The sequence below is a fragment of the Panthera onca genome, chromosome A1, assembly GCF_046562875.1.
Source record: "Panthera onca isolate mPanOnc1 chromosome A1, mPanOnc1 haplotype 2, whole genome shotgun sequence".
Lineage (NCBI taxonomy): Eukaryota > Metazoa > Chordata > Mammalia > Carnivora > Felidae > Panthera > Panthera onca.
This window is the reverse complement of record NC_138339.1, coordinates 117,680,168-117,706,129: the sequence shown is the minus strand read 5'-3', so window position 1 is coordinate 117,706,129 and position 25,962 is coordinate 117,680,168. Positions and strand designations below refer to the sequence as shown.

The 25,962-nt window shown below is 37.5% G+C and overlaps 1 protein-coding gene across 4 annotated transcripts in view; it reads left to right on the top strand.

The window, feature by feature from the left end:
• RBM27 (RNA binding motif protein 27) overlaps positions 1–25,962 on the top strand; it is a 74,722-nt gene that overhangs the window by 3,578 nt on the left and 45,182 nt on the right. For 2 of the 4 annotated variants that reach the window (XM_060635829.3, XM_060635827.3), the window contains exons 2-7: positions 10,798–10,916; positions 15,232–15,356; positions 20,202–20,293; positions 20,962–21,155; positions 21,894–22,154; positions 24,318–24,605. In XM_060635829.3, coding sequence (XP_060491812.1) covers positions 10,798–10,916; positions 15,232–15,356; positions 20,202–20,293; positions 20,962–21,155; positions 21,894–22,154; positions 24,318–24,605 — 1,079 coding nt within the window. Of the gene's footprint in view, positions 1–10,797; positions 10,917–15,231; positions 15,357–20,201; positions 20,294–20,961; positions 21,156–21,890; positions 22,155–24,317; positions 24,606–25,962 lie in introns of all 4 variants that reach the window. The other 2 variants (XM_060635828.3, XM_060635826.3) reach the window with 1 other exon arrangement.

The window sequence follows — 25,962 nt, the reverse complement described above, 5'->3', positions numbered from 1 at the left end:
GACGCTTAACCGACTGAGCCACCCGGGTGCCCCATGTCAATTACTTTTACTAGAGGAAAGACAAAAGGACAGTGCCTGGAAGAAATGACTCCTTAACTGGCTTGGAAAACCTAGTACCATTTTCATTGGCAGTGCAGTCAAGGGAGTGAAACCATCTCAGTCAAGAAATTTATATCTCTTTTCCTACTGCTACATGAACAGACTGAATTCACAAGTCTTGTTTGAGGTCTTTTTTTTTTTTTCCTAAGTTTATTTATTTATTTTGAGAGAGAGCACGATCTGGAGGTGGGGGTGGGGAGAGAGAGAATCTCAAGCAGGCTCCTTGCTGTCAGCACAGAGCTGGACGCGGGGCTCAATAGCAGAAACTCCCTTAACTGAGCTGAAATCAAGAGTTGAACATTCAACTGATTGAGCCACCCAGGCGCCCCTTGTTTAAGGTCTTTATCTTTGCTCACTTTCAAAATATCCTAGATGTCAGTCAGAGAGACTATGTAGGGATTATGTACAATTGGGAGATGTCATGGTATCTATTAGAAATAACGTCTCATTTTCAGTAGGTGGGCCCTTTAAGAGTAAAGTCTAACTAAAATCCAAGGGATAAATTAAAAACTGATGAAGTTACAAGTTTAGAAAAAGTTCAGGCAGTAGAGCTTTGCTTGGGATTCTCTCTCTCTCTCTCTCTCTCTCTCTCTCTGTCTCTGCCTTTCCCGTTTGTGCTAGTGCTCTCTCAAAAATAAATATGTAAAAAAAAAGTTCAGGCAAGCATTTTTCTTTTTAAGAAAATATTTATTTTTTGGGGTGCCTGGGTGTTTCAGTCAGTTAAGTGTTCCACTTGGGCTCAGGTCATGATCTTGTGTGTTCAAGTTCTGTGCTCAGAGCCTGGAGCCTGCTTCAGATTGTGTCTCCCTTTGTCTCTGTCTCTGTCCTGCTAGTACTCTGTCTCTGTGTCTCTAAAGAATAAATAAACATTAAAAAAATTAAAAAATATATTTATTTATTTTGAGAGATAGGTAGAGAGCAAGTGGGGGAGGGGAAGAGAGAAAATCCCAAGCAATCTCCACGTTGCCAGCGCAGAGCCCCCACCAGGGCTTGAACTCATGAACTCAAATCAAGAGTCAGACACTCAATCCACCGAGCCATCTGGGTACCCCCAGGCAAGCATTTTTTAGTAACAAACATGCATTTCTACCTGAAAATGTCTTTATGTATTTATTTTTTATTTGAGAGAAAGAGTACAAGCCAGGGAGAGAGAGAATATTAAGCAGGCTCCATGCTCAGTAGGGAGCCAAATGTGGGGCTCCATCCCACAACCCTGGGATCAAGACCTGAGCGGAAATCAAGAGTTGGACACTCAACTGACTTAGCCACCCAGACACCTCCCCCAAAAGTCTTTAAGTGTTTTAAGTTATTTACATTATATATAATATATATATATATATATATATATATATATATATATAAACATAATTCAAAGCTGTTTAGCTTACTATAAAAATCTGTCTTGGTATGTGTTTTATTTTTTTCTTTATTTTTATTTTTTAAAGTTTACTTACTTATTGTGAGAGAGAATATCCCAAGCAGGCTCAGTGTGGAGCCTGATGTGGGGCTCAAACTCAGGAACCTGTGAGATCATCACCTGAGCCAAAACCAAGAGTCGGAGGCTTAACCATCTGAGCCACCCAGGAGTCCCCTTGGTATATGTTTAAAACTTTTTTTCCCATTGTCTGTTTTGAGAAAGAGAGACAGAGCGGGGGAGGGGCAGAGAGAGAGGGAGAGACAGAATCTGAAGCAGCCTCCAGGCTTTGAGCTGGTAGCACAGAGCCTAACAATGGTGCTCCAACTCATGAACTGTGAGATCATGACCTGAGCCGAAGTTGGACACTTAACTGACTGAGCCATCCAGGCGCCCTCCTTGGTATATGTTTTAAAATGAGTGATGGGGTTTGTAATACTTTTTTGTACAGTTGCATCTATCTATTGTAGTAAACACCATTATGTGAATCAGGGCATTTAGTTTCTAGTTCTGTATCTATGTCTGATTTACTGTGTGACTTTGGAGAAATTCTTTAAATTTTCTCTAAACAGTTAATAATATTAGCCATCTACCTATCTTTCAAATATGGTATGAATATTAATGTGTAGACTATAAAAAGTGCCTGTGTACCTTAGAATCATTAAATATAAATGTAATTTTGTGGTTTTTGAAATGTGAAAATATGTTAAACTCTTTTTGCAAAAATATTTTACTTAATATTGTTAAGCATTACTGCCACTTACTAGAGAGCAGCTAGAGTCTCACTGCGGGCCTGTAGGTAGGACTGGGAATTGGTGAAAGCCGTGACTTTGATGTGTAGTTTCTGTGACTTCAGCCCATAGCAACATCTTTTTTAGTACACTAGGAGATTGAATATGTTGTCATCTTGGAGTATGATGGAAAAGGCAGCAGTAAGCTTCATAGACAGATCACTGTATTGGTTCAGTGTTCAAGGAGGGAGTATACTTTGAACTCTATAGAGTTTTACATGCCACCATAGATTTGCAATCCTTATCACATTAAGTTCTGATTAGTAATGTCTTCAGCTGCTCAAATAGGAGGAAAAATCATCACCTAGTAGCTATGACACCTGACCTCTTACATAAATAAACTACGAGGGTGAAATGAGTATTTTGAAGGTATGTTCTTAAAAGATTGAGAAGTTCTGATAATGTGCTTAGTGGCCTCAAGGAATTATTCTGCCTCTAAAGTGCTGTCATTGGACTCGTTTAAGGAGACTGACCCTTAACTATTTCACAGAAAAGGACTTATTTTGACCAGAAGACTTCTTGGCAAGTTCCCCCCCCCCCCAATTTTTTTTAATGTTTTTATTTATTTTTGAGAGAGAGACAGAGCTTGAGCAGGGGAAGGGCAGAGAGAGAGAGAGGGTGATACAGATTCTGAAACAGGCTCTAGGCTCCAAGCTGTCATCACAGAACCTGACGCGAGGCTTGAACTCATGGACCATGAGACCATGACCTGAACAAAGCTGGACACTTAACCAACTGAGCCACCCAGGCACCCTACAAAAAATTTTTTAGTGTTTATTTATTTTTGAGAGAGAACGAGGGCACAAGTAGGGGAGGGACAGAGATAGAGGGAAAGACACAGACTCCGAAGCAGGCTCCAGGCTCTCAGCTGTCAGTACAGAGCCCGACATGGGGCTCGAATCTACAACCCACAAGATCATGACCTGAGCTGAAGCCAGACGCTTAACCAACTGAGCCACCCAGGCACCCCTTGGCAAATACACTAAGTGTAAGGACATACTTGTTCTTATGTCCTTTGGTTTGCCTCCTAAATATGTCTGACTTTTTTCTTGGCCTAATTGCTATAGGCTAGAAGCCAGAAGTTGCTTTTATAGCCCCCTGTTTCCTATCACTGTCTTGTCTCATCCTCTGATAGGGTTATTACTTACTTTCTTGTGAATCTGTTTTTTAACCATCTGTTATTTTGTACTGTAATTATTTGTTTTCATTTTCAGCCCTTGGCCACTAGACTGCAAGGCAAGGTCTGTCTTACTTAGATTAGACTAATTCCATTACCAAGCAAGATGCTTGGTACTTACTAAACATTCAGTAAATGTTTAAATGAATCAGTGTCCTTATATGTGTATGTACACATTGGTTGACAATTTTGAAAAGTACTATTTAAAAAATTTTTTTTAAATGTTGATTATTTTTTGAGAGAGAGAGAGAGAATGTGCGTGTGGAGGGGAGGGGCAAGGAGAGAGAGAGACAGAATCTGAAGCAGGCTTCAGGCTCCAATCTGTCAGCACAGAGCCCGATGCGGGACTGGAACTCAGGGACTGCAAGATCATGACCTCAGCCAAAGTCAGACGCTTGACTGACTGAGCCACCCAGGTGCCCCATATTTTTTTAATAGCCTAATTTTTAGGGTATACTTAGCTGGTGACTATTGATTTGTAAGCCATAGTCTGAATATCAAAACAGTGTTTGCAGCTGACAGGTATATATATGTATTTTTTTTCTCCAAGGTAAATCTAGGTATTTTCTTCCATTCATGAAAGCCTCTAATTAATTAAGGGGAAGATGAAAGCTTTCATTCGAAAAGAAGTAGAAGTGCCATTATTTCTATCTTTTTAATATGTGTTAACAGGTTCTTACAACTTAATGTTATTCATATTAACTTTTAAAAAAAATTTTTTTTAAATGTTTATTTTTGAGAGAGAGAGAGACAGAGCAGGAGCAGGGGAAGGGCAGAGAGAGAGGGAGCAACATGTGGATTTCGGAGCAGGCTGTAGGCTCTGAGCTGTCAGCACAGAGCCCGACGTGGGACTCAAACTCACAAACCATGAGATCATGACCTGAGCTGAAGTTGGACGCTTAACCACCTGAGCCACCCAGGCGCCCCACATTAACTCTTTTAATAAAGTCAGTTCAAGTTTTACTTCCTTTTCTTCTTCTTCTTATTTATTTTTTTTAATAAAAAGAGATAAGGGAGGGGGCAGAGAGAGAGAGAGAATCCCAAGCAAGCTCAGGCTCCTTGCCTAGCCTGGACTCGGAGGCAGGGCCTGAACTCATGACTGAGAGATTATGACCTGACCTGAAATCAAGAGTTGGATGCTTAACTAACTGAGCCAGCCAGGTGCCTCAGATTTTATTTTATTTTATTTTTAAATATTCATTTATTTTGAGAGAGAAGAGTGTGTGTACAAGCTGGGGAGGGGCAGAGGCAGAGGGAGAGTGAGAGGGAATCCCAAGTAGGCTCCATGACCAGTGCAGAGCCCCACCTGGGCTCGACCATAGTGTGAGATTATGACCTGAGCCAAAAACAAGAGTTGGGACACTCAACTGATGGAGCCACCCAGGCACCCCTAACATTATATTTTTAAGTAATCTCTACACCCAACATGAGGCTCGAACTTAACAACCCTGAGATCGAGAGTCGCACGCTTCACCAACTGAGCCAGCCAGGTGCCCCGTTTACTTGTTTTTCCAGTGTTGTTTTATCAACGGAATAATCTGAACACAGATCTCAGGATCAGACATTTTGGTGTTTTATTTAGGTTTTTTTTTTCTTACAAAGTAAAAATAAAAGCATTATTATAGAAAATATAGAAAGAAAAAATAATAAAATTGTGTGTATTAATTTCTAGTTTCTCTTGTGTGTTTGAACTTCATGTAGCTATAATAAGAATCAAATGTAAAATTAAAAAAAAAACCTAATGTTTACTTATTGGAGGACCTGGGTGGCTCATTTGGTTAAGGGTGCAACTTCAGCTCAGGTCATGATCTCACAGTTCATGGATTTGAGCCCCACATTGGGCTCTGTGCTGACAACTCAGAGCCTGGAGCCCGCTTCTGTCTCCTTCAGTCTCTGCCCTCCCCCGTTTGTGCTCTCTCTCTCAAAAGTAAACATAAACATCAATGTTTACTTATTTATTTTTGAGATAGAGAGCGAGCAGGGGGAGGGCAGTGAGAGAGAGGGAGACGGAATCTCGAGCAGGCTCTGTGACCTGAGCCAAAACCAAGAGTTGTGTGCTGAACCAACTGGGCCACCCAGGTGCCCCCAAATGTAAAATTTCTTATCTTGATTTCTCCATTTTACCTTACATCAGAAATGTTTTTCATATCTGTGTATTTTTATAACTATCACTTTGGATCCCTTATGTTTCATAAACATTTACAATAAGAATGGGTGGGTACCTGGGTGGCTCAGTCCATTGAACATCCAACTTTGGCTCAGGTCATGATCTCACCGTTCTTGATTTTGAGTCCTTCATCAGACTTTCTGCTGTCAGCAAGGAGGCCGCTTTGGATTCTCTGTACCCCTCTCTGCCCCTCCTGTGCTCTTGCAAGCGCACTCGCTCTCTTTCTCTGAAAAATAAACAATAATAAATGTATATTATTTATATAAACATAAATAATAAAAATAAACAACAATAAGAATGGGTATCTTGACTTTTTGTTAAAAATAATGCTGTTTTTATATCATGTATATATTTAGATATATATATATATTTAGCACTAATTAGGTATAGTGTTCTCTATGTTTGGCTTTATTTCCTGAGGCTAATTTCTCATAACTACAACTACTAGTCAGAGAATATGAATATTTTTAATGGCTGTTGATACACATTAAGATCAGGAGGTTCTTTCCCCTATGGCTCAGTAACGTATTCATTGTCTCACTTCTGAAACAAATATCACACTAAGGTATAACTTAAACTTGGGCCCTTCTTATTCAGGAACATGTAGATTTTTCTGAAAGTGGAAGAGGTTTAAATAGTGTTGGTTTTTTCCTTAAAAAAAATTAGACTTCTCTAACTTTTAAGTAGTGTTTCTTGGCTAGGGCCTAAGGCAAGCAAAGACCTTTATTCTTTGGTCTTGGGATTGGACATATGTCTGAGATCTGTAAAGCTGATATGCCACCAAAGCAGATGGGTCATAAACCTGTAGTGGAGATTTCATTAAGGAGGAAAGGACAAATTTGAGGATTTTACAGATATTTTTAGGGCAGTATTTCTGTTAACTTCCCCTGATGAAAATTCATTATAGTTGATTTTTTAAAATAAAAGATAATTGAAACATGTTCTTAGAATATTATTATGCAAGATGTAAATTTTAAGGAGTCCTCATGTTTCTAATTTCCATTAAACTTAAGGAAATTTATTTTGTTCTTGATTTTAACTGGAAGGTAACTATTGGTCGAGACTTCAGATACATTAATTTGTCATGCAGATTTACAGTAGGAAAGCATATGCCATAAAATATGCTATAAAATAATTTTACTCCCTGGAATTCCAACTGAGTTTTACTTCCACAAGTATGCTTTCTACATGATCTTAGGTGGATTCCTTAATTTGTCTTTACATATTTACAAATTTAGATATCTATAAAATGAATACTTAATTCATTGTGCTATTAAGGCCTTTTAAAGACTATAGTAGAATAGTAATTCAGATGGGTATCATTATGTTTTCTAATCTTTCTTACAATAGAAGCCTCTTTCTGTCTAGAAATGTGTGTACTTAACACATCCATGGATCCAAGATTTTAAAATCTTTTTTATTCTCAAACATCCTTGTCCCTATAGTTAAGGAGAAATTAGTTTCCATAAGCTTTGGTTACAAATAAATAGCTAAAAGATTTAAAATACTCTGGAATAAGAGAATAAGAAGTTGTCCTGCATTTGTCTCATAAATTACCAAGAATCTTAGTCATGCCCCGATTTTTGGGACACGCTTTTGGAAGTCTTGTTGGTGTCAAAGCTACTACAGTATTGTAATTGTTAACTTTTAAAGATTATATAGTAAGAAGTGATAAAAGAATATATAAGAACAGTCATAAAGGTACAGAAAATTACAGCATAAAACTCTCCGGTGTATTTAAGTTTCACCATTCACTTGGTGTGACTTGATTATTTCAGATTGGTAATTTCCGTCATAGTACTTGATGGGTACATATTAGGAGCTGTTCAATTTAAATGGTCCCATTCGTTTGGTTGTAAACATGCTTTTGAATTGGGTACAGAATTCTAACTCTCAGTTCTTAACAATCAGTTGTTTACTCATGTTGCACAAATACTTAAAATTTGTGATCGCTCTCTTGGTGTCTAGTTTTTTTCCTGATCTTTTACCTTCTTGTAATTATTCATCTTGTGTTTTCACATTGTCCTCTCATCATGTGTTTTATCAGAAGCAACCTAACTCCGCAGTTGTTTTTTCAGAGTCTGTATACTAAATACATGTATAAGATATGTGGGATTGGGGAACCTGGGTGGCTTAGTTGGTTAAGTGTCCACCTCTTGATTTTGGCTCATGTCATGATCTCAACCATTTGCGAGTTGGAGCCCTGAATGGGGCTCGGCGCTGACGGTGCAGAGCTTGCTTGGGGTTGATTCTCTCTCCCTCTCTTTCCACCCCTCCTCCCATCTCACTCTCTCTCAAAATAAGTAAACCTAAAAAGAAATACGGGTTCGTTTAACTCCTATTCAGTAATGTGAATGTTTTGCCTGCTTCTCACTAGAAATGGCATATCCTTACCAACTTTCTACCTGTTAGGTCATGAGACTCCTTTAAAGCTTCTTATAACAGGAGAAAAAACAACATTGCCTCTTTCTACCATTTGTACGTATTTTTAAAAATTCTTGTCTTTTCTATGTTTAGAATATCTTCCTTATCCACGATCTGAACTTTGTAAGTCAAGGTAGAGATGTGATATTTTTTTTAATCCTCTCCCCTCCATTTGAATGTTGTTTAGAACTGATTGATCAAATACCTTACCTTACTATTCTCAGGAGTGAAGTATTTATGGATTAGCCAAGGTGAGCATGGTCTGTGTAACATTTTTGAAGGTGCAAATGCTATATATTCATTTTATTATTTATTTATTATTGCTGTTTTTTAGGTTGGGTAATTGACATACAATGTTATATTACTTCTAGGTATACAATATAGTGATTTGATTTATACATTATGAAGTGCTCACCACAATCAGTCGAGTTACAATCTGTCACCATACAAAGTTATTAAAATATTATTGACTATATTCCCTATGCTATACATTATATCCCCTATGTCTTATTTATTTAAAACTGAAAGATTACAACTCTTAATCCCCTTCACCTATTTCACCTGTCCCCTCCAACTGCCCTTCTCTCTGACAACCATTAGTTTGTTTCCTGTATCTGTGAGTCTGTTTCTGCTTTGTTTTATGTTTTAGATTCCACATGTGAGTGAAATCTTACTGTGTTTGTCTTCCTCTGACTTACTGCCCTCAACATACACTTTCTAGGCCCATCCATGTTGTTGGCAAATGGCAAGATTTCATTCTTCTTTTTTTATGGCTGAGTGATAATACATTGTATGTATACGACGTCATCTTTATCTTCTTTATCCATTCTTCTGACAATGGACATTTAGGTTGCTTCTATATCTTCTTAGCTGTTGTAAATTATGCCATGATGAACATAGGGGTGCATATGACTTTCCAAATTAGTGTTTTAATTTTCTTTTTTTTAATTAATTTTTTTAATGTTTATTTATTTTTGAGAGAAAGACAGAGCATGAGCAGGGGAGGGGCAGAGAGAGCGGGAGACATAGAATATGAAGCAGGCTCCAGGCTCCCAGCTGTCAGCACAGAGCCCAACGCGGGGCTCAAACCCACAGACTGTTAGATCATGACCTGAACTGAAGTTGGGCGCTTAACCGACTGAGACACCCAGGTGCCCCCAGGCTTTTTTTTTCTGATTTTGATCTGTATATCCATTTTAGAATTTAGCAATTGGGTTTATCCAGGTAGTCTATTAATAATTCTCTAAAATGTAATTTACATTTTTTACTTAAGAAAAATCCTGGCTTTCTTTTAAGTTGCATATTTTTATTAATATATAGCTCATCATCGTGGACACTTATATTCTTTCCCAGTGCACTTTGACCCTTATCCATAATTATTTTTTTATTAGCTCTGAGTTTCGTAAAATTGACATTGAAACTCGCTCTCTTAGATTTGGTGCATAAATGTGCGGGTGTTTAAAGAAACAGCCTTTCCCACAGCAGTATTGGCAGTGAAAAAAATTCTATTTTATTGAATTATGAACTTTAAAAATATAGAATAGAAGGAAGTGCTTGGCTTTTCTTTTTGTAAAATTTTTTTTATTTACTTAAAAAATACATTTTTCCCATATATGTATATATTTATAACACAAAAACTTTCATTTCCTATAGTGTAGATAAAATGTTAGGTCTGGAGAGTACTACATGTTGGAAACTCAGGGAACATGTACTGCCCTGGCAGACGAGATGATTTTGAATGTCAAAAGACAAGTTACTACTGACTGGGGTGGGGGGGGGCGGTGGTTGGAGGTTGGGGGTTGGGGTTGGGAGGACAAAACAAAAAAGGGAAGTAGCTAAAGATCCTTTCTGCTGCCCTTCTACTACTTCTCTCATCCTTTCTGTTTTAGCTCCCACATCTTTTCTTTCTTGCTTAGAGCTGCTAGAGTGTTTGCCAGTAATATTTATGGTGTCAACCTTCTTGTGTTCTCGTTTTTTAAAGAGATCTTTTGGGGTGCCTGGGTGGCTCAGTCGGTTCGGCATCTGACCTCCGCTGAGGTCATGATCTCGCAGTCAGTGGGTTCCAGCCCCATGTCGGGCTCTGTGCTGACAGCTGGGAGCCTGGAGCCTGCTTTGGATTCTGTCTCCCTCTCTCTCTGCACCTCCCCAGCTCACGCTCTGTTCTCTCTGTATCTCAGAAATGAATAAATGTTAGAAAACATTAAAAAAAAAATAGATCTTCAAGAGACCAAGAAGATTATCAGTGGAATTGATTGCTATTTTTGGATGCTGGTGCCTGGGGTTATAGGGAATGAGGAAAGGTGTCCCATCACTTCCCCTGGTTCTTCCTCACGGTCACATGGAACAGATAGTTCCTGAAGATATGAACAGTGCTTCTACAGCACTGCAACTCGGGTTGGTTCCCATCCTTTCCTTGTTTCCATTGAGAGATGCAAATCAATGTAGATTTGGTCCAAAATTCTGGGTATAATTAGAACATTGAAAATAGACAATTTTATAAAAATAAGCATAAAAGGAAAATCTTGCTTGCACTGTGTGTATGCTGTTTGTTATAAAAATTGTCTTTGCAGTCACTATTTATTTATTTATTTATTTAACTTATTCGCACTTTATTTGAAATAAAGTTGTTGACCTTTAGCTTTCCAAAATAGGGGTGACTTCATTAATGACATTGCTGTTTAAAAAAAAAAGTTAAAACATTTTTGTTTTCTCTTTGTCTAACTAGATGTGATGCTGACCCTTCAGCCTTAGCCAACTATGTTGTAGCACTGGTCAAGAAGGACAAACCTGAGAAAGAATTGAAAGCCTTTTGTGCTGATCAACTTGACGTGTTTTTACAAAAAGGTAATTATTATGGCCTTTCAGCCACATATTTAAGAATTTAAATTTAAAACTTTCTGATAAAATCTTGGAGATAAAAGCTTGGAAGGAAAGACATCAGTCATTGCCCTTTAAACATTTGAATATACCGATTCCTGTTAATTATTTATCATGTATTTTGGAAGAACTGTTTTTACCCCATTTTCTTTCTCTGCTTCTTTCCTATATTGGAGCATTTGCTTTTTCGGTGAATGGATCCTCTTTGGCTTGTGACAGAATCTAGTTGATGGTTGGGGATAACAGTTTAAGGAAGATGAAACTATTTATGCTTACTGTTTATTAGGACTATGAAGCTATGTTTTTTTCCCTCTTGGCTGGAGCTTTTTGCTGTCCAGGAAGAGATGGGCATGATCCTCTTTACTTTGTGCCTCCAGCTTCCTATCTTACCAAAGTCCTTTCCATGACCTGCATAGCGTCCTGGAGTGCTCCCCTGCTTATTCTCTGACCTCATCTCCTACCACTCCCTCTCACTTGTTCCAGTCTAGCCACCTTGACCCCCTTGCCTTTTTTTTTCAGTATGGCAAACATGTTCCCACATCAGGGATTTTGAACTTGTTTTACCCTTGCTTGAAATGGTTTCTTCTCTATGGTTTCTGGTTTCTCCTCAAATGTTTCCCCTGAGTATTCTATGTATAGTATATTCTACCTCACGCCCCTAATCACCCTTTCCTTTTCCCAGCCTTGCTTCATTTTGTTTATCCTGGTACTTGTCACTTTTTGTCATGTTATATGTTTATTTGCATGTTTATATGTGTGTGTGTCTTTTCCCCTCCCCCTACTTTTTGTCTTTCCCTTTGTTGAGAGTGGTGACTTGGAACCTATAATGCTTGGCACATAGAAGGCATTCAGTAAATGTTGTTGAATGGATGAAAGGAATGTGGATAATGCACACATTGGTTGATCTAGCTATTGCTGTGAGAAGATAACCTTCAACTGAAATGTCTACAGAGAAATAAAAGATAGTAAATATGGCTTCTCACTTGGAAAACAGGATTACATATTTTTTTGGTGGATTTTAAGGCTTTTTTTTTTTTAATACACAAAAAACATAATACTTCTAGAATTCCTCCCCAGTACAGGTGAGTATTTGTTTTCTTTTTTTGTAAAGGAGTATTTTCTAAATGTATTCATTTGTTTTACTTAGTTTACATGTGATGAAACTAGAAGAGTCGTGAAACACAGAGCCATGAGAATAGTAAAAAAATAAATGTAGTGAAGACATTGGGGTAAGAGGCAAATGTATATTTAAATATACATTTAAGAATTTGTTGTAAAAGCTTTAAAGATTTTTAGTAACTTTTTAAAAAAGACAGTACACAAGAAGAATCATAAAAACTTTTTTTTTAATATTTATTTTTGAGAGAGTGCGAGTGCATGTGCACAAATGGGGAAAGAGCAGAGAGAGGGAGACAGAATCGGAAACAGGCTTGAACCCACGAACTGTGAGATCATGACCTCAGCTGAAGTCAGACCCTTAACCACCTGAGCCACTCAGGTGCCCCTAAAAACTTTTTTTTTTTAAGTTTATTTATCTTGAAAGAGGGAGAGAGAGAGACAGAGAACATGCATGTGAGCTGGAGAGGGACAGGGAGAGAGAGAGAGAGAGAGAGAGAGAGAGAGAGAGAGAATCTTAAGCAAGCTCCATTCTATCAGTGCAGAGCTGAGGAGAGGCTCGAGGCCACAAACTGTCAGATAATGACCTGGGCTGAAATCAGGAGTTAGATGCCCAACCAGCTGAGCCACCCAGGAGCCCTTATAAAACATTCTTTAAAAGAGAAGAAAATTAATAGCCATAAATTTGCCACCAGAGATAAAATCAGTTACCTTCGTATATGTCTTTGTAGACTAGCATGGTCTAGTAGAACTTTGTACACTGATGAGTATAGTCTGTATCTTCCTTTTCTAATTCAGTAGCTCCTAGCAGCTTTTGAGCGCTTGAAATGGGGCTAATGTGACTTAGGAACTGATTTTTATGTTTTTAATTTTTATTTATGTATGTATGTTTATTTACTTTTGAGACAGAGAGACAGAGTGTGAGCAGGTAAGGGGCAGAGGGAGGGAGACACAGAATCTAAAGCAGGCTCTAGGCTCTGAGCTGTCAGCACAGAGCCTGATGCAGGGCTCGAACCCACGAACTGGGAGAACATGATCTGAGTCCAAGTCAGCTGCTTAACGTACCGAGGTACCTCTGCGCCCTAGGAACTGATTTTTAGATTTAAATTAATTTAAACACCTACATGTGTTTCGTGGCTTCTGTATTGGACTGCATGGCTCTGAACTTATATATATATATATTTGTATTACATGTCAAAGTAGTTTTAAATGAATATATGCCCTTGTAATCTTAAAAAAAAAAAAACTTAATAGTTTATCTTGAATATTATGTTAGGTATTTAGCTATGCTTTTGTTTCTTTTTTATAAATATTAAAAAGAATTTTTTTTAAAGTTTATTTTAGAGAGAGAGACAGTGCTAGTGGGAGAGGGGCAGAGAGAGTGAGACACAGAATCCAAAGCAGGCTCCAGGCTCAGAGCTGTCAGCATAGAGCCTGACATGGGGCTCGAACTCATGGACTGCAAGATCATGACCTGAGCTGAAGTTGGACGCCCAACCAACTGAGCCACCCAGGCACCCCTATAATTATGTTTTAGATGTTTGTTTTTTGAGACAGAGAGCGAGGCATGTGTGTATGCATGGGCGGGGTAGGGGCAGAGAGTGTGGTAGAGAGAGAATCACAAGCAGACCCTGCGCACTTGACACAGAGCCTGATGCGGGGTTCTATATCTCTGTCTCACAAACTGTGAGTTCATGACTTGAGCCGAATTCAAGAGTTGGCACTTAACTGACTGAGCCACCCAGGTGACCCTCTTTTTCTTTGTAAGTTTGTTTATTTAAGAAATCTCTGTACCCAATGTGGGGCTGGAACTCATGACCTTGAGATCAAGAGCTACATATTCTTCTGACACAGCCAGTCAGGCACCCCACAGTTCTTCATTGGGTTATAGGTCTTTTATTTTTTCAATTTTTTGAGAGAGAGAGAGAGAGAGTGAGAGAGAAGATGCAAATGGGGTAGGAGCGGGGGGGGGGGGGTGGGGGAGAGAGAGAGAGACAGACAGACAGACACACACACACACACTCAAGCAGACTCCACGCTCATTGCAGAGCTTGACACGGGTCTTGATCCCAGGACCATGGGATCATGACCTGAACCAAAATCAAGAGTTGGACACTTAACTGACTGAGCCACCTATGCACCTTGTATTATAGGTCTTTTAAATTACAAAAGTGATACATGTTTTAAAAAATGTTTTAGAAGTACAGAAGCATATGAAGAGAGTCTTGATCATAAAGGGTTTTGGAGGGTCTGATCAATTTATTGTTTTAAAGTTAGGTGTAACAGTTAACAAGGCCTAACAGTTCTATAATCACAGAAAATGCTTACTACACAAATTAATACCATAAAGTTTTTTGAAAACATACTTTTCTGAAGAAAAACTCATGTTACATTTTAGAAATAGCTATTTATATAAAATGTATAATTACAGTGTAAGTAGATTCTGTGCTATATTTTTAATACACCCTGTAGTTTTTAATACATTCATCTGTTTCCCCCATTCATTTAATCTGAAAAAGTTACAAAATACAGTAGCTTTTAAGTAAAACACAAAAAGATATTTTTATATCATTCTCGTACCAAACTTTATTTTTCCAAGTGATTTTAAAATGTTTATAATGAAATTTTTGAATAGACAGTACATTTAATCCAACAATTAAAGGTACGTATCTTGAAAAATATCATGAAAAGTCTGTCTCACTTGTTTTTTGTTTGTTCCCTTCCCATTTCCAGTTGACAACCTTGTCATTTTTTGTCTGTGTCCTTTCAGAGTTTTTTTATGCACATATAAACAGATACAAATATTTAGTTTGTGTCTTTGAGATGTGATGTTATCCATATTCATTCTCTTTAGAGCTCTGTGTATTCTGTTGTATGGTTGTGACATACTTTAACTAGTCTCTTATTCATGAAAATTGTTCTTTTTCCAGCATTTTACTATTTTGTACTCAGTGTTGCATATACATCATTTTGTACATAAGCAAGAACGTACAAAGGATTTAAAAACCCAGACATGGGAATCTCCCTCATAAAGTATAGACAGACTTAGTTTTGATTCCACTGCCAGTGTGGAAGGTGTTCTGTTTTCCTCAGCTTTGCCGAGGAGCGTGTTGTCAGTCTTCAATTATTGTTTGTGCAATATTTAAATACTGTTTCTTCTCCTTAGAAACTTCAGGTTTTGTGGATAAACTGTTTGAAAGTCTCTATACCAAGAACTACCTTCCACCTTTGGAACCAGTTAAGCCTGAGCCAAAACCACCAGTCCAAGAAAAAGAAGAAATTAAAGAAGAGGTAATGTAAAGTTTTCTTTTGCTTTTGGGGGCTTTTTAGATCTTATTCCTAGTATCATTCTTAGTTGGAAGTTGACCTCTTTAAAAATAATTATCTCTTGATTGACTTTTCTGTGTTTGGCATGTTACAGATTCTTTATCAGGGCTTCTTAGTTAACTTCTTAGTTTTTTGGACTGGAAATGTTATTTAGTGTTCCAAGAAATATTTTAGGAATATTGAGAAATTCAGAGAAATCTTAGTGATTTTAGAAAGACAAAACTTGGTTACATATAGAGGTTTGACTAAAAGTGAGATGAAAGCTCAAGAAAAATGATTAAGTGACACATTTTCATATTATAGACCAACCATTTTCTCTTTTTTAACCACAGAATATTTTTTATGGTTAAGGTAGTTACAAATAAATAGTTATAATGTTAATATATGAAAGAAAAAAACGTTTTTACAACGGTTGGAGTTTAAAAGCATGATTATATAAGGTAATGTTCTTGTTTGAACTAAGGGGAAACTTTTTACAGAGTTGATTTGTAATTCCTCCTTTCTTTTCCATTTTCTTCCTTCCTTCCTTCCTTCCTTCCTTTCTTTCTTTTTCTTTTCTTTTCTTTTCTTTTCTTTTCTTTTCTTTTCTTTTCTTTCAAAAACCCAGTGTGGGGCTTGAACTCACAACCCTGAGATTAAGAGTCATGTCTTCTATCGAATGAACCTGTCAGGCGCCCCCATTTGTGATTCTTTTTATGTACAGATAACACAGTATTATAAGATTATGGGTTCTAGAATCAGGCTGCATGAGTTAAAATGATAGCTCTAAAATAAATTACTTGCTTCATTTTCACATCAGGAGAATGATCATAGTAATACTTATCTCATTGAGGATTAAATGAGATTTTTATATATACACACATCTTAGCTACCTGGCACATGAACGTTGGTTATGATCCAGAAATATTTATCAACTTTTGTTTTTATTATAATTGTTTAATAAACTTTTTATTTGGGAATAATTTTAAGTTTACATAAAAATTATAAGAATAGTACCTAAAACATCTGTATACCATCTATCTTTATTCACCTATTGAAGATTTGTCCCATATGCTCTCTTTATATATCCACACCCAGAACTATCATGCTCTGAATCTAGGAGTAAGTTAGATACCTCATGATCTCATGGCAGTCTGTGTACTTCATAAGAATAACGATGTTCGTTATTCTCATTTTCAGTAAATTTAATTTTGACAAAATACTTTAATCCTGTTTGTATTTCAATTTTATGCATTGTCCCAACACTGTACCACCACCCCTCTTTTTTTTCAATGTCCTCCCCTGCCTTTTTTTAACAGTTTTTTTCTCTTTCAGTACATGATTCAATCTAAGAAGCAAGTATTGCATTTAGTTGTCCTCTCCGCTCCATTTTTAAATGCTAGGCTGATTGAATCAATCCATCATTAAAAGAAAACAAGGGGCTCCTGGGTGGCTTAGTTGGTTGAACGTCCATCCAGCTCTTGACTGGCTCAGGTCATGATCTCATGGTTTGTGGGTTTGAGCCCCTCATCAGGCTCTGTGCTGACAGTGCGGAGCCTGGTTGGATTCTCTCTCTCTCCCCTTGTCTCTCCCCCTCCCCTGCTCGTGTGCACGTGCGCGCTCTCTCTCTCTCTCTCTTTCAAAATAAATAAATAAACAAACTTAAAAAACAACAACAACAACAAAACGTGGCTATACTTACAATCAGTTGAAACCACTGTCCCATTTTCGTTTTTGGCTCATGCACTATAATTGTTTCATAAAATCTTTTTAAAATAGGAGACACTCTCAGTATGTTACTTCAAGTAATGGAAATAGGAAGAAACTTTTCTGCTGTACTTGATTGTGTATAAATTTTGGTCTATGTGTACAGGTTAAATCTTTTAAAATAAGTTACAATTTTTGCACCATTTGTCCTTTTCTACAGTCTTTGAAGTTCAGTGGACTAGAAGTATCTGTTTGAAAGATAGCAGGTTTGAACATAAGTGAAAAATTGCATTATTTTGAGTTATTAAAGAACAGTTTAAAAAAAAACAAATTGTTGCACGGTTTCATTTTGTATCATACTAAGTTCTAATTTCGAAAATTGTGAAAAATGGGTATCAGCTTCTGCATGTAACAACTTACCAGTTGTTATACAACAGATAACTGTTGTATCTGTTATACAACAGATAACAGTTAACAACAGATAACTGTTAACCTCACAGATAACATCATGTGGTATTTCTCTTGTATTCTAAGATTTTATACACAACTTAATTGTCATCACTGACATAAATAACAGCTTATTGAGCTAGTGTATAAGTAAAGTAGTTTATCCTAACTCTTCTACACGATGTGGAAAGGAAGGGGTTTGAGATAGCACATACTTCTGATCTGTGCTAGGTTGATGCACTTTCTCTGAGCAGTGTAGAGAGTTGCAAATCCATCTAAGGACTGGCCATTTTAACTTTTTTCTTTAAAGGAAAAGGGCATTGTGTATGCCCTCTGACTTATTTATTTATTAAAAATTTTTTTTTTAATGTTTTATTTATTTTTGAGACAGAGACAGAGCATGAGCAGGGGAGGGGCAGAGAGAGAGGGATACACAGAATCTGAAGCAGGCTCCAGGCTCTGAACTGTCAGCACAGAGCCTGATGCGGGGGTCGAACTCACGGACCGTGAGATCATGACCTGAGCCGAAGTTGGACGCTTAACCGACTGAGCCACCTAGGCACCCCACCCTCTGACTTTTTTAAAATAGCTTTATTGAAATACAACTCCCCTACCATACAATTCCCCTACTCACAGTGTACAAATGTGATGGTTTTTATCGTATTCAGAATTGTGCAGCCATCACTAGTATGCTCCATTTTAAATCATTTTCATTATCCAAAAATGAAACCCTGTACTCATTAATCTATCACCCGCCAGCCCTTCTTTCCCAATCCCCACCCCTCTTTTAGGCAGCCACTAATCTACTTATTTCTCTATGGATTTGGCTGTTCTGAATATTTCATATAAATAGAATTATGTAATTTGTAGTCTTCTGTGACTAACATTCATTTAGCATGATGCTTTCAGGGTTCATGTAGGTTTTATCATGTATTCATTTTTTATGGCTGAATAATATTCCATTTTTGGAATGTACCACATTTTCTTTATCCACTTACGAGTTGATGGATATTTGGGTTGATAGACAAGTTGTTAATGCTTTTTTGTTGTTCTGAATAATGTTGCGCTGAACATTCATGTCCCAAGTTTTTGGGTGGCCTTATGTTTTTATTTCTCTTGGATCTTTCAACTCTTTAATAATAGTTTTTTCCATTAGGAATTAATACATGTTCATCAAGAAAATTATTGCAAAATACAGAAAAGGAAAAAGATCTTCCAAGTTGATGTCTTTTAAGTTTATTTTAATCTTTAAATCCCCCCTTTATACCTACCTGTATGTCTCTCTCATTCTTCTTTTCCTCCCCACTTTTTTCTCCCTAAATTTTATTTTGTTGAAGGAACTCAGTCTTTTGCTCTGTAGAGTTTTTGCCATCTGGATTTGCTGATTGCATCCCAGGGGAGTAATATATATATAGTCTGTATTTCCTGTAAATAGGTAAAGAGAATGATTTTTAAATATAGTCTTAACAAATGTGTGGTATTTTAGCCAGTGCCATATGGTTGCCATATTGTGGCTACCATTTTATGTTGCCTGAGTTTTACTAAATTGTTCTCATCTGTTCCATTCACTGACCTCCTATTTGTTAAGTGAGCTTCTCTATTAGATGGACCTTTGTTTTAGCTCTAAGGCAAATGACTTTATTTCACCTTTCTCTAGTAAAGGCTATATATTTGTTTTGAGATTAATCTTAAAAAATAAAATAAAATCACAAGTTACTTCTGGTCAGTCTTAACTGTTAGGCTTTAAAAAGAAGACAGTATTTCTTGGGGCCCCTGGTGGCTCAGTCATTTAAATGCCTGACATTGGCTCAGGTCATGATCTCACAGCTCATGGGTTTGAGCCCCACACTGGACTCTGTGCTGACAGCTCACATCCTAGACCCTCCTTCACATTCTTTGTCTCCCTCTCTCTCTGCCCCTCCCCTGCTCACTCACTCTCTCTCTCTCTGTCTCTGTCTCTGTCTCAAAAATAAACATTAAAAAATAAAAGAAGACCATATTTCCATTAATTCCAATATCATTTTCCTGTAAATCTCGTGAAATGTGTCGTTTATGGCACTTATTTACTTTACCATTTTTTCTTGAAACATTTTCTATGAAATCTACAGCCCTCAAATTATGAGTATATTTTATAATTAGGAAAACAGGAACCATTTTGCATATGATACTTAGAAATGCAGAATTGCTGTTTCTGTGGTTTAATTGTGAGGGACTAATTGCTGTTTTCCTCCTGCACTTCCATTCTCTACCTTAAACTAACATTTAAAAATTAGTGTATTACTGTTAAAATAATTTCAGCATCTTTTTTACTCCCCCCGTTGCCTAACTTTTTTAGATGTGATTTGCCTCCAATATTTATTTCTTTCATCTTTTTTTAAAAAGTTTATTTATTTTGAGAGAGAGCTTGAGACAGCGAGCAGGGGAGGGGAAGAGGGAGAGAGGGAGAGAATCCCAACAAGTCTCCACGCTGATGCATGGCTTGAACCCACAAACCTTGAGACCATGACCTGAGCTGAAATCAAGAGTTGGACACTCAACTGACTGAGCTGCCCAGGAGCCTCTTGACTTCAGTATTTCAGTGTATTTGTGCCCTCTCTTTCGTTAGAAAGATTATCAGGTGGATGTATTTCGTAATTAGTAGAAGGACTGATCTTTCTAATGAATGCTTTCATGTAGGTATTTCAGGAGCCGGCAGAGGAAGAACGAGATGGCAGAAAAAAGAAGTATCCTAGTCCCCAGAAGACTCGTTCAGAATCTAGTGAACGAAGGTTTGTGTTTGTATTTAATTAGGAAGACACTCATAATTCACTTTTCAGTTACCTTGTAGGGGCATTAACGGGATTTTTAACATATGTACTGATCCCTCTCTCTCTAAGCTGATTAAAGAAAGTGAATGTTCCCTTCCTTCCATTCTGTTTTTTGTCTTTGTCATACTTTCTCTTCCTTTTATAAACAGTCATCATTATGTGCTTTCCCCAAGAGCACAGGGGTGGGAGTAGTCTCCTTGGAGGATATTAATGAAATGTTCCATTTGGTTAGGGGTGCTCACTATTAAAATCATCCATAGTATTTTATATTACAAATAGTTCAGTTTATATGTTGAATCATCAGCCTGCCATCCAGAAATTAGTCTTTTGTTTAGGAAAACTTTATTTCAGCCTTTTTTTCTTTCCTACTTGTAAATTTCTTTTTTTTCCCCTCCCCCTCCCCATACTTTGGATTCACCTCTTTCGTTTCTCCCCACCCAGTATACTTGAGGGAATGTTTTTTCTTTTTATATAATGGATCAGAGGAGTTGTGCTGTGGCTTTATGGCTTTCTAAAAAAGCAAGACGTTACGAGTTTTGATGAATCAGGGAGGGTATTTCATACTCCTGATTCGTTTGCTTACTTGGTTTCTCTAGTGTATATATGGCTTTTATATCTGTGCATTATAGGACACGTGAGAAAAAAAGGGAAGATGGCAAGTGGAGAGACTATGACCGGTACTACGAGCGGAATGAATTGTACCGTGAGAAATATGACTGGAGAAGAGGCAGGAGTAAGAGCCGGAGTAAGAGCCGAGGCCTGAGTCGAAGCCGAAGCCGAAGTAGAGGGCGCAGCAAAGACCGGGATCCAAGTAGGAATGTTGGTGAGTAGATGAGGCTTCCCCCTAAAAACTCTATATTGCTTATTTTCCTTTATCATAACTGTATCAGAACTTCCCTTCAAGGCACATTACCTTTAACGTGTCTGAGCGATATAAAATCTAGAAATGTCTCAAAAAATCTAATACTGATTTTGTTACAGAGACAGGGCTGAGTTTGACTAAAAAGAAGCTGTTGATAAGTATATCATGGTACATGTCTAGGCTTAAAGTCATTTTGTATAATTGAAACTAATGTCATTTCATCAACAAGGCTATCATTGGAGGAAGAGGATTACCTGCTCCTTCCCCCACCCTCTGACTAAAAATAATTGATTTGCTTTAAGATTGCCTAGAGTTTCTAAAATTAAAAATAAAAAATGTAGGTAGATAACTAACTGGGATCCCAATCACTCATTACCAGGATGAAGTCAGTTCTTGGAAGTCACTTCTTAGGTAGCTTTCTTATTAACTCTCAGTGGTGAAGCTGGTCTTTCTTCATTATGTACTGATGTTGATGTTATAAAAGATGATTTTACATAAGCTCTTGTTAAGATACATCACGTTGTTGATGCTCCTGCTTTTAGGATACATTAATAATGAGAACACTTTGAAATACGGATAGCTCAGTAAGTTTACTGCAATGTTCTCTTTTTCCCTGTTCTGTGAAAAAAGGAATCGTAGGTTGAGAACATAAATGTCTAATCTCGGTTGTTTCTTGTTTTTACTTTGTCTCTAAAGCAGAGCACAGGGAAAGATCAAAGTTCAAGAGTGAAAGGAACGACTTGGAGAGTTCCTATGTGCCTGTGTCTGCACCACCTCCGAGCTCTTCTGAGCAGTACTCCTCTGGGGCACAGTCTATTCCCAGCACTGTTACTGTGATTGCACCTGCGCACCACTCTGAAAACACAACGGAGAGTTGGTCTAATTACTATAACAATCATAGCTCTTCCAATTCTTTTGGTCGAAACCCACCACCAAAGAGGCGATGCAGAGATTATGATGGTAAAAATTGTCCTTTCGATTGTACCCCAGAGTGCTAGTAAAGCAAATGTGAATATTGCAGACCTTTTCATTTTAATCCAGATTTTTGTTAAAAGGGATGGATGAGGAGGAAAATCTCTTTTGGTATATGCTTATTTGCTTTTTTGATTTAATAGTTTGGTTCTGGTTAAGAGGGTGTTCACATGTCATCCATTCATTTGTTTGTTGTTGTTTCTTCAGACAGTATACCACAAAATTTGGTAGGCACTAGGAATTGTAATTTATTTGTGTAGTGTTTGGTGGTGGGAATTTGTTAAGCATTATAACTTAGTTAAAATTTTAATATGCTGACTTTCCATTTGAATGTATGTATTTAGGTGTGTATGTATTTTAATTTTTTATTATGGAAATATTTAAATATTAATGTTGACAGAACAATGTAATTAACCCTAGTGTATCCGTGATCTCGCATCAGCGGTTAGTAGCTCCTGGGCAATTTTGTTTTCATCTGTGCTTTTCTACTGCTTCTTCTGGACCTGTATTATTTGAAGCAAATCACAGGCATTATTAACATGTTTCCTTTAAATATAGAATATATATTTTTACATTTTGTTTTTTTTATTATTGTTTTTAATGTTTATTTGTTTTTGAGACAGAGACAGAGCACAAACGGGGGAGGGTCAGAGAGAGAGCGAGATACAGAATCCGAAGCAGGCTCCAGTCTCTGAGCTGTCAGCACAGAGCCCAAGACAGGGCTCGAACTCACGAACTATGAGATCATGACCTGAGCCAAAGTCGGAGGCTCAACCAACTGAGCCACCCAGGCGCCCCAACATTTTATTTATTTTTAAGTGGGAAATAGAATCAAATAATAATTCAGGCATTATCTCATTCTCACCCTGGTCTCCCAGCCACAGAGTTCTCTTAAGGCCAATTTAATGTTATTTATTTATTTATTTATTTACTTATATATTTATTTTTCAAGTTTGTTTATTTTGAGAGAGAGAGAGAGAGAGTAGGCAGGGGAGGACAGAGATAGAAGAAGAGAGAGAATCCCAAGCAGTTGGTGCAGAGCCCGATGAAGGGCTTGAATGCATGAACTGTGAGATCATGACCTGAGCCGAAATCCAGAGTCAGGTGTTTAACTGACCAAGCCACCCAGGCATCCCAGTGCTATTAATTTCTTATATATCTTTCCAAACATAGTCTGAATATGTGTACATAAATATGTACGTTCTCCCATTTTCTATTTTACATAAATGCTAGTATACTATTCACACTCTTCTGCATGTATTTTTTTGCACAGAGTAGTATTTGCTGGCAGTTGTCCTATATTAGAGCTTCCTTAATGCTTTTTTGAGGTGTTTTAGTATTCTATATGTAGAAAAACATGTTTAACTTAATTTGATGTTAATGTGCTTTTGGGGTGTTTCTAACGTTTTGTCATTATGAACAATGCTGCAGTGAATAACCTAGTAAATTGAATGTTTTTTTTCTTCCTTTTTTTTTTTTTTTTCTTTTTACATTTATTTTAAAGTAATTTCTCCACCCAACATGGGGATTGTACTTACAACCCTGAGATCAAGAGTCACATGCTCCACCAACTGAGTCAGCCAGGCACCCCTTCCACTTTAATATTTTAAGCTAAAGTTTCAAACTGTACATATAGCAAGAATGTAGAATTTAGAATAATACCATGAAAATAGATAGTTGAAATTAGATTGTCTAGTTAGGTCCTTTACCTGCTGTACCCTGCCTTTGCTATTTTGAATCTGAATTTTTTTTTATTTCCTTAAAGTAATCTCTACAACCAGTGTGAGACTCAAACTCATGACCCCAAGATCAAGAGTAGCATGCTCTATGGACTGAGCCAGCCAGGCACCCCGAGTCTGAATTTTTATTACAAAAACTTAATGGCGAATAGGTTAATCTGATAGTGGCTAGTAGCCTGTTTTGGACCCTGTTACTTGCTATCTCAACAAAGTGTAGTCTCAGAAAGTAGAGAGTACATCTGGCCCTACCTCAGTGATATGTGATGATTAACAGAGTAACACTAAGAAGGCTTTAAATTCCTTGGAGAAAAAATACTTTGTAAATCAGATAGGTAGGCTTTTCAGGGTCTTGTTTTATTTGTTTTCTGAACTCTAAATAGATTGTAATAAGATTGTTCTTCTGTTCTTACAGAAAGAGGATTTTGTGTACTTGGTGACCTTTGTCAGTTTGATCATGGAAATGATCCCCTGGTTGTTGATGAAGTCGCTCTGCCAAGCATGATTCCTTTCCCTCCACCTCCCCCTGGGCTTCCTCCTCCACCACCTCCTGGAATGTTAATGCCTCCGATGCCAGGACCAGGCCCAGGACCAGGCCCCGGCCCCGGCCCGGGTCCAGGTCCAGGTCCTGGACATAGCATGAGACTTCCTGTTCCCCAGGGACATGGCCAGCCTCCACCATCTGTTGTGCTTCCCATACCAAGTAAGTATATGTTCGTTGAATATTTCTTTCTTTAGCAAAGAATTGTATTTAGAAGAACCCATCTCTTAGCTAACTTGACACTAGATTTAAAGTTTTTGAAAGATAGATTAAGAATAGATACCTTCAAAAAATCTTAGGAGTCAAAATCTTGCTTAGTTGACAACATCTTGAGAAATCCCAGTGTTTTGAAGATGTCAGAAAAAAGAACATGCCACTTGGTTAATGAAATTTCCTAGTCTTAAAATCTGTTCTAGTATATTAAAATAATTTTTAAAGTCTTTTATGGAAATTTTCAAATATGGTAGAATAATAATATGTGTACCACATGCACGATCATCCAACTTCAGTGATTATCAGTATTCACCTGTTTTTGTCTTATTTCCTCCACCTTGCTCCCACTCCCCCGCCGCTGCCCCACCCTAGTGTGTGCGCTTTTTGGCTCATTTTTGCTGGAGTAAAATTCCAAAAGTCTTATCATTTCACTAGCATGTACTTTAGTATGAGTCTCTTTACTGATAAGGATTGTTTATTGTTTATTTTACTTTATTTTTTAGTGAACTGTATGCTCTTATCACATCCACCAAAATGGAGTACGAAATGTTTTTATTTATGTTAATGTTTATTTGAGAAAGAGAGAGCAAGCACAAGTGGGGAGGGGTAGAGAGAGGGAGACACAGAATACGAAGCAGGCTCTGGGCTCTGAGCTGTCAGCGCAGAGGCCAATGTGGGGCTCGAACCTGAGAACTGTGAGATCATGAAATGAGCTGAAGTGGGATACTTAACTGACTGAGCCACCCAGGCACCCCAAGTACAAAATTTTTTTAAATGATTTAAAAATTCGTAACAGTTGATAGTTTAGCAAAAAGAGAAGCAAGACTAAAGTCCCTTTTTTTTTTTTTTTTGTAATTAGAAAAAACTGGTGAATAGTTTACATGTGTGCAAAGATAGAACAAAATATCTATGTGGAGACATTAACAATTGTTAAGAGATGGCAAATTGTTATTTAAAAATTTTTTTTTTAATGTTTATTCATTTTTTGAGAGACAGAGAGTAAGTGGGGGAGGGGCAGAGAGAGAGGGAGACACAATCCAAAGCAAGCTCCAGGCTCTGAACTGACAGCACAGAGCCCAGTGCGGGGCTTGAACCCACAAACCGCGAGATCATGACCTGAACCGAAGTCAGACGCCCGACTGAGCCACCCAGGCGCCCCGCAAATTGTTATTTTAAAAAATGATTGCCATTCAATTTATTAAGCAGTACTTTTTCAGCTTTCTTTTTTTAAACTCTTTATTTTTGAAAATATTGTAGACTCACAAGGAAGTGACAAAAATAGTTTAGCATGAACCCATGTACCAAT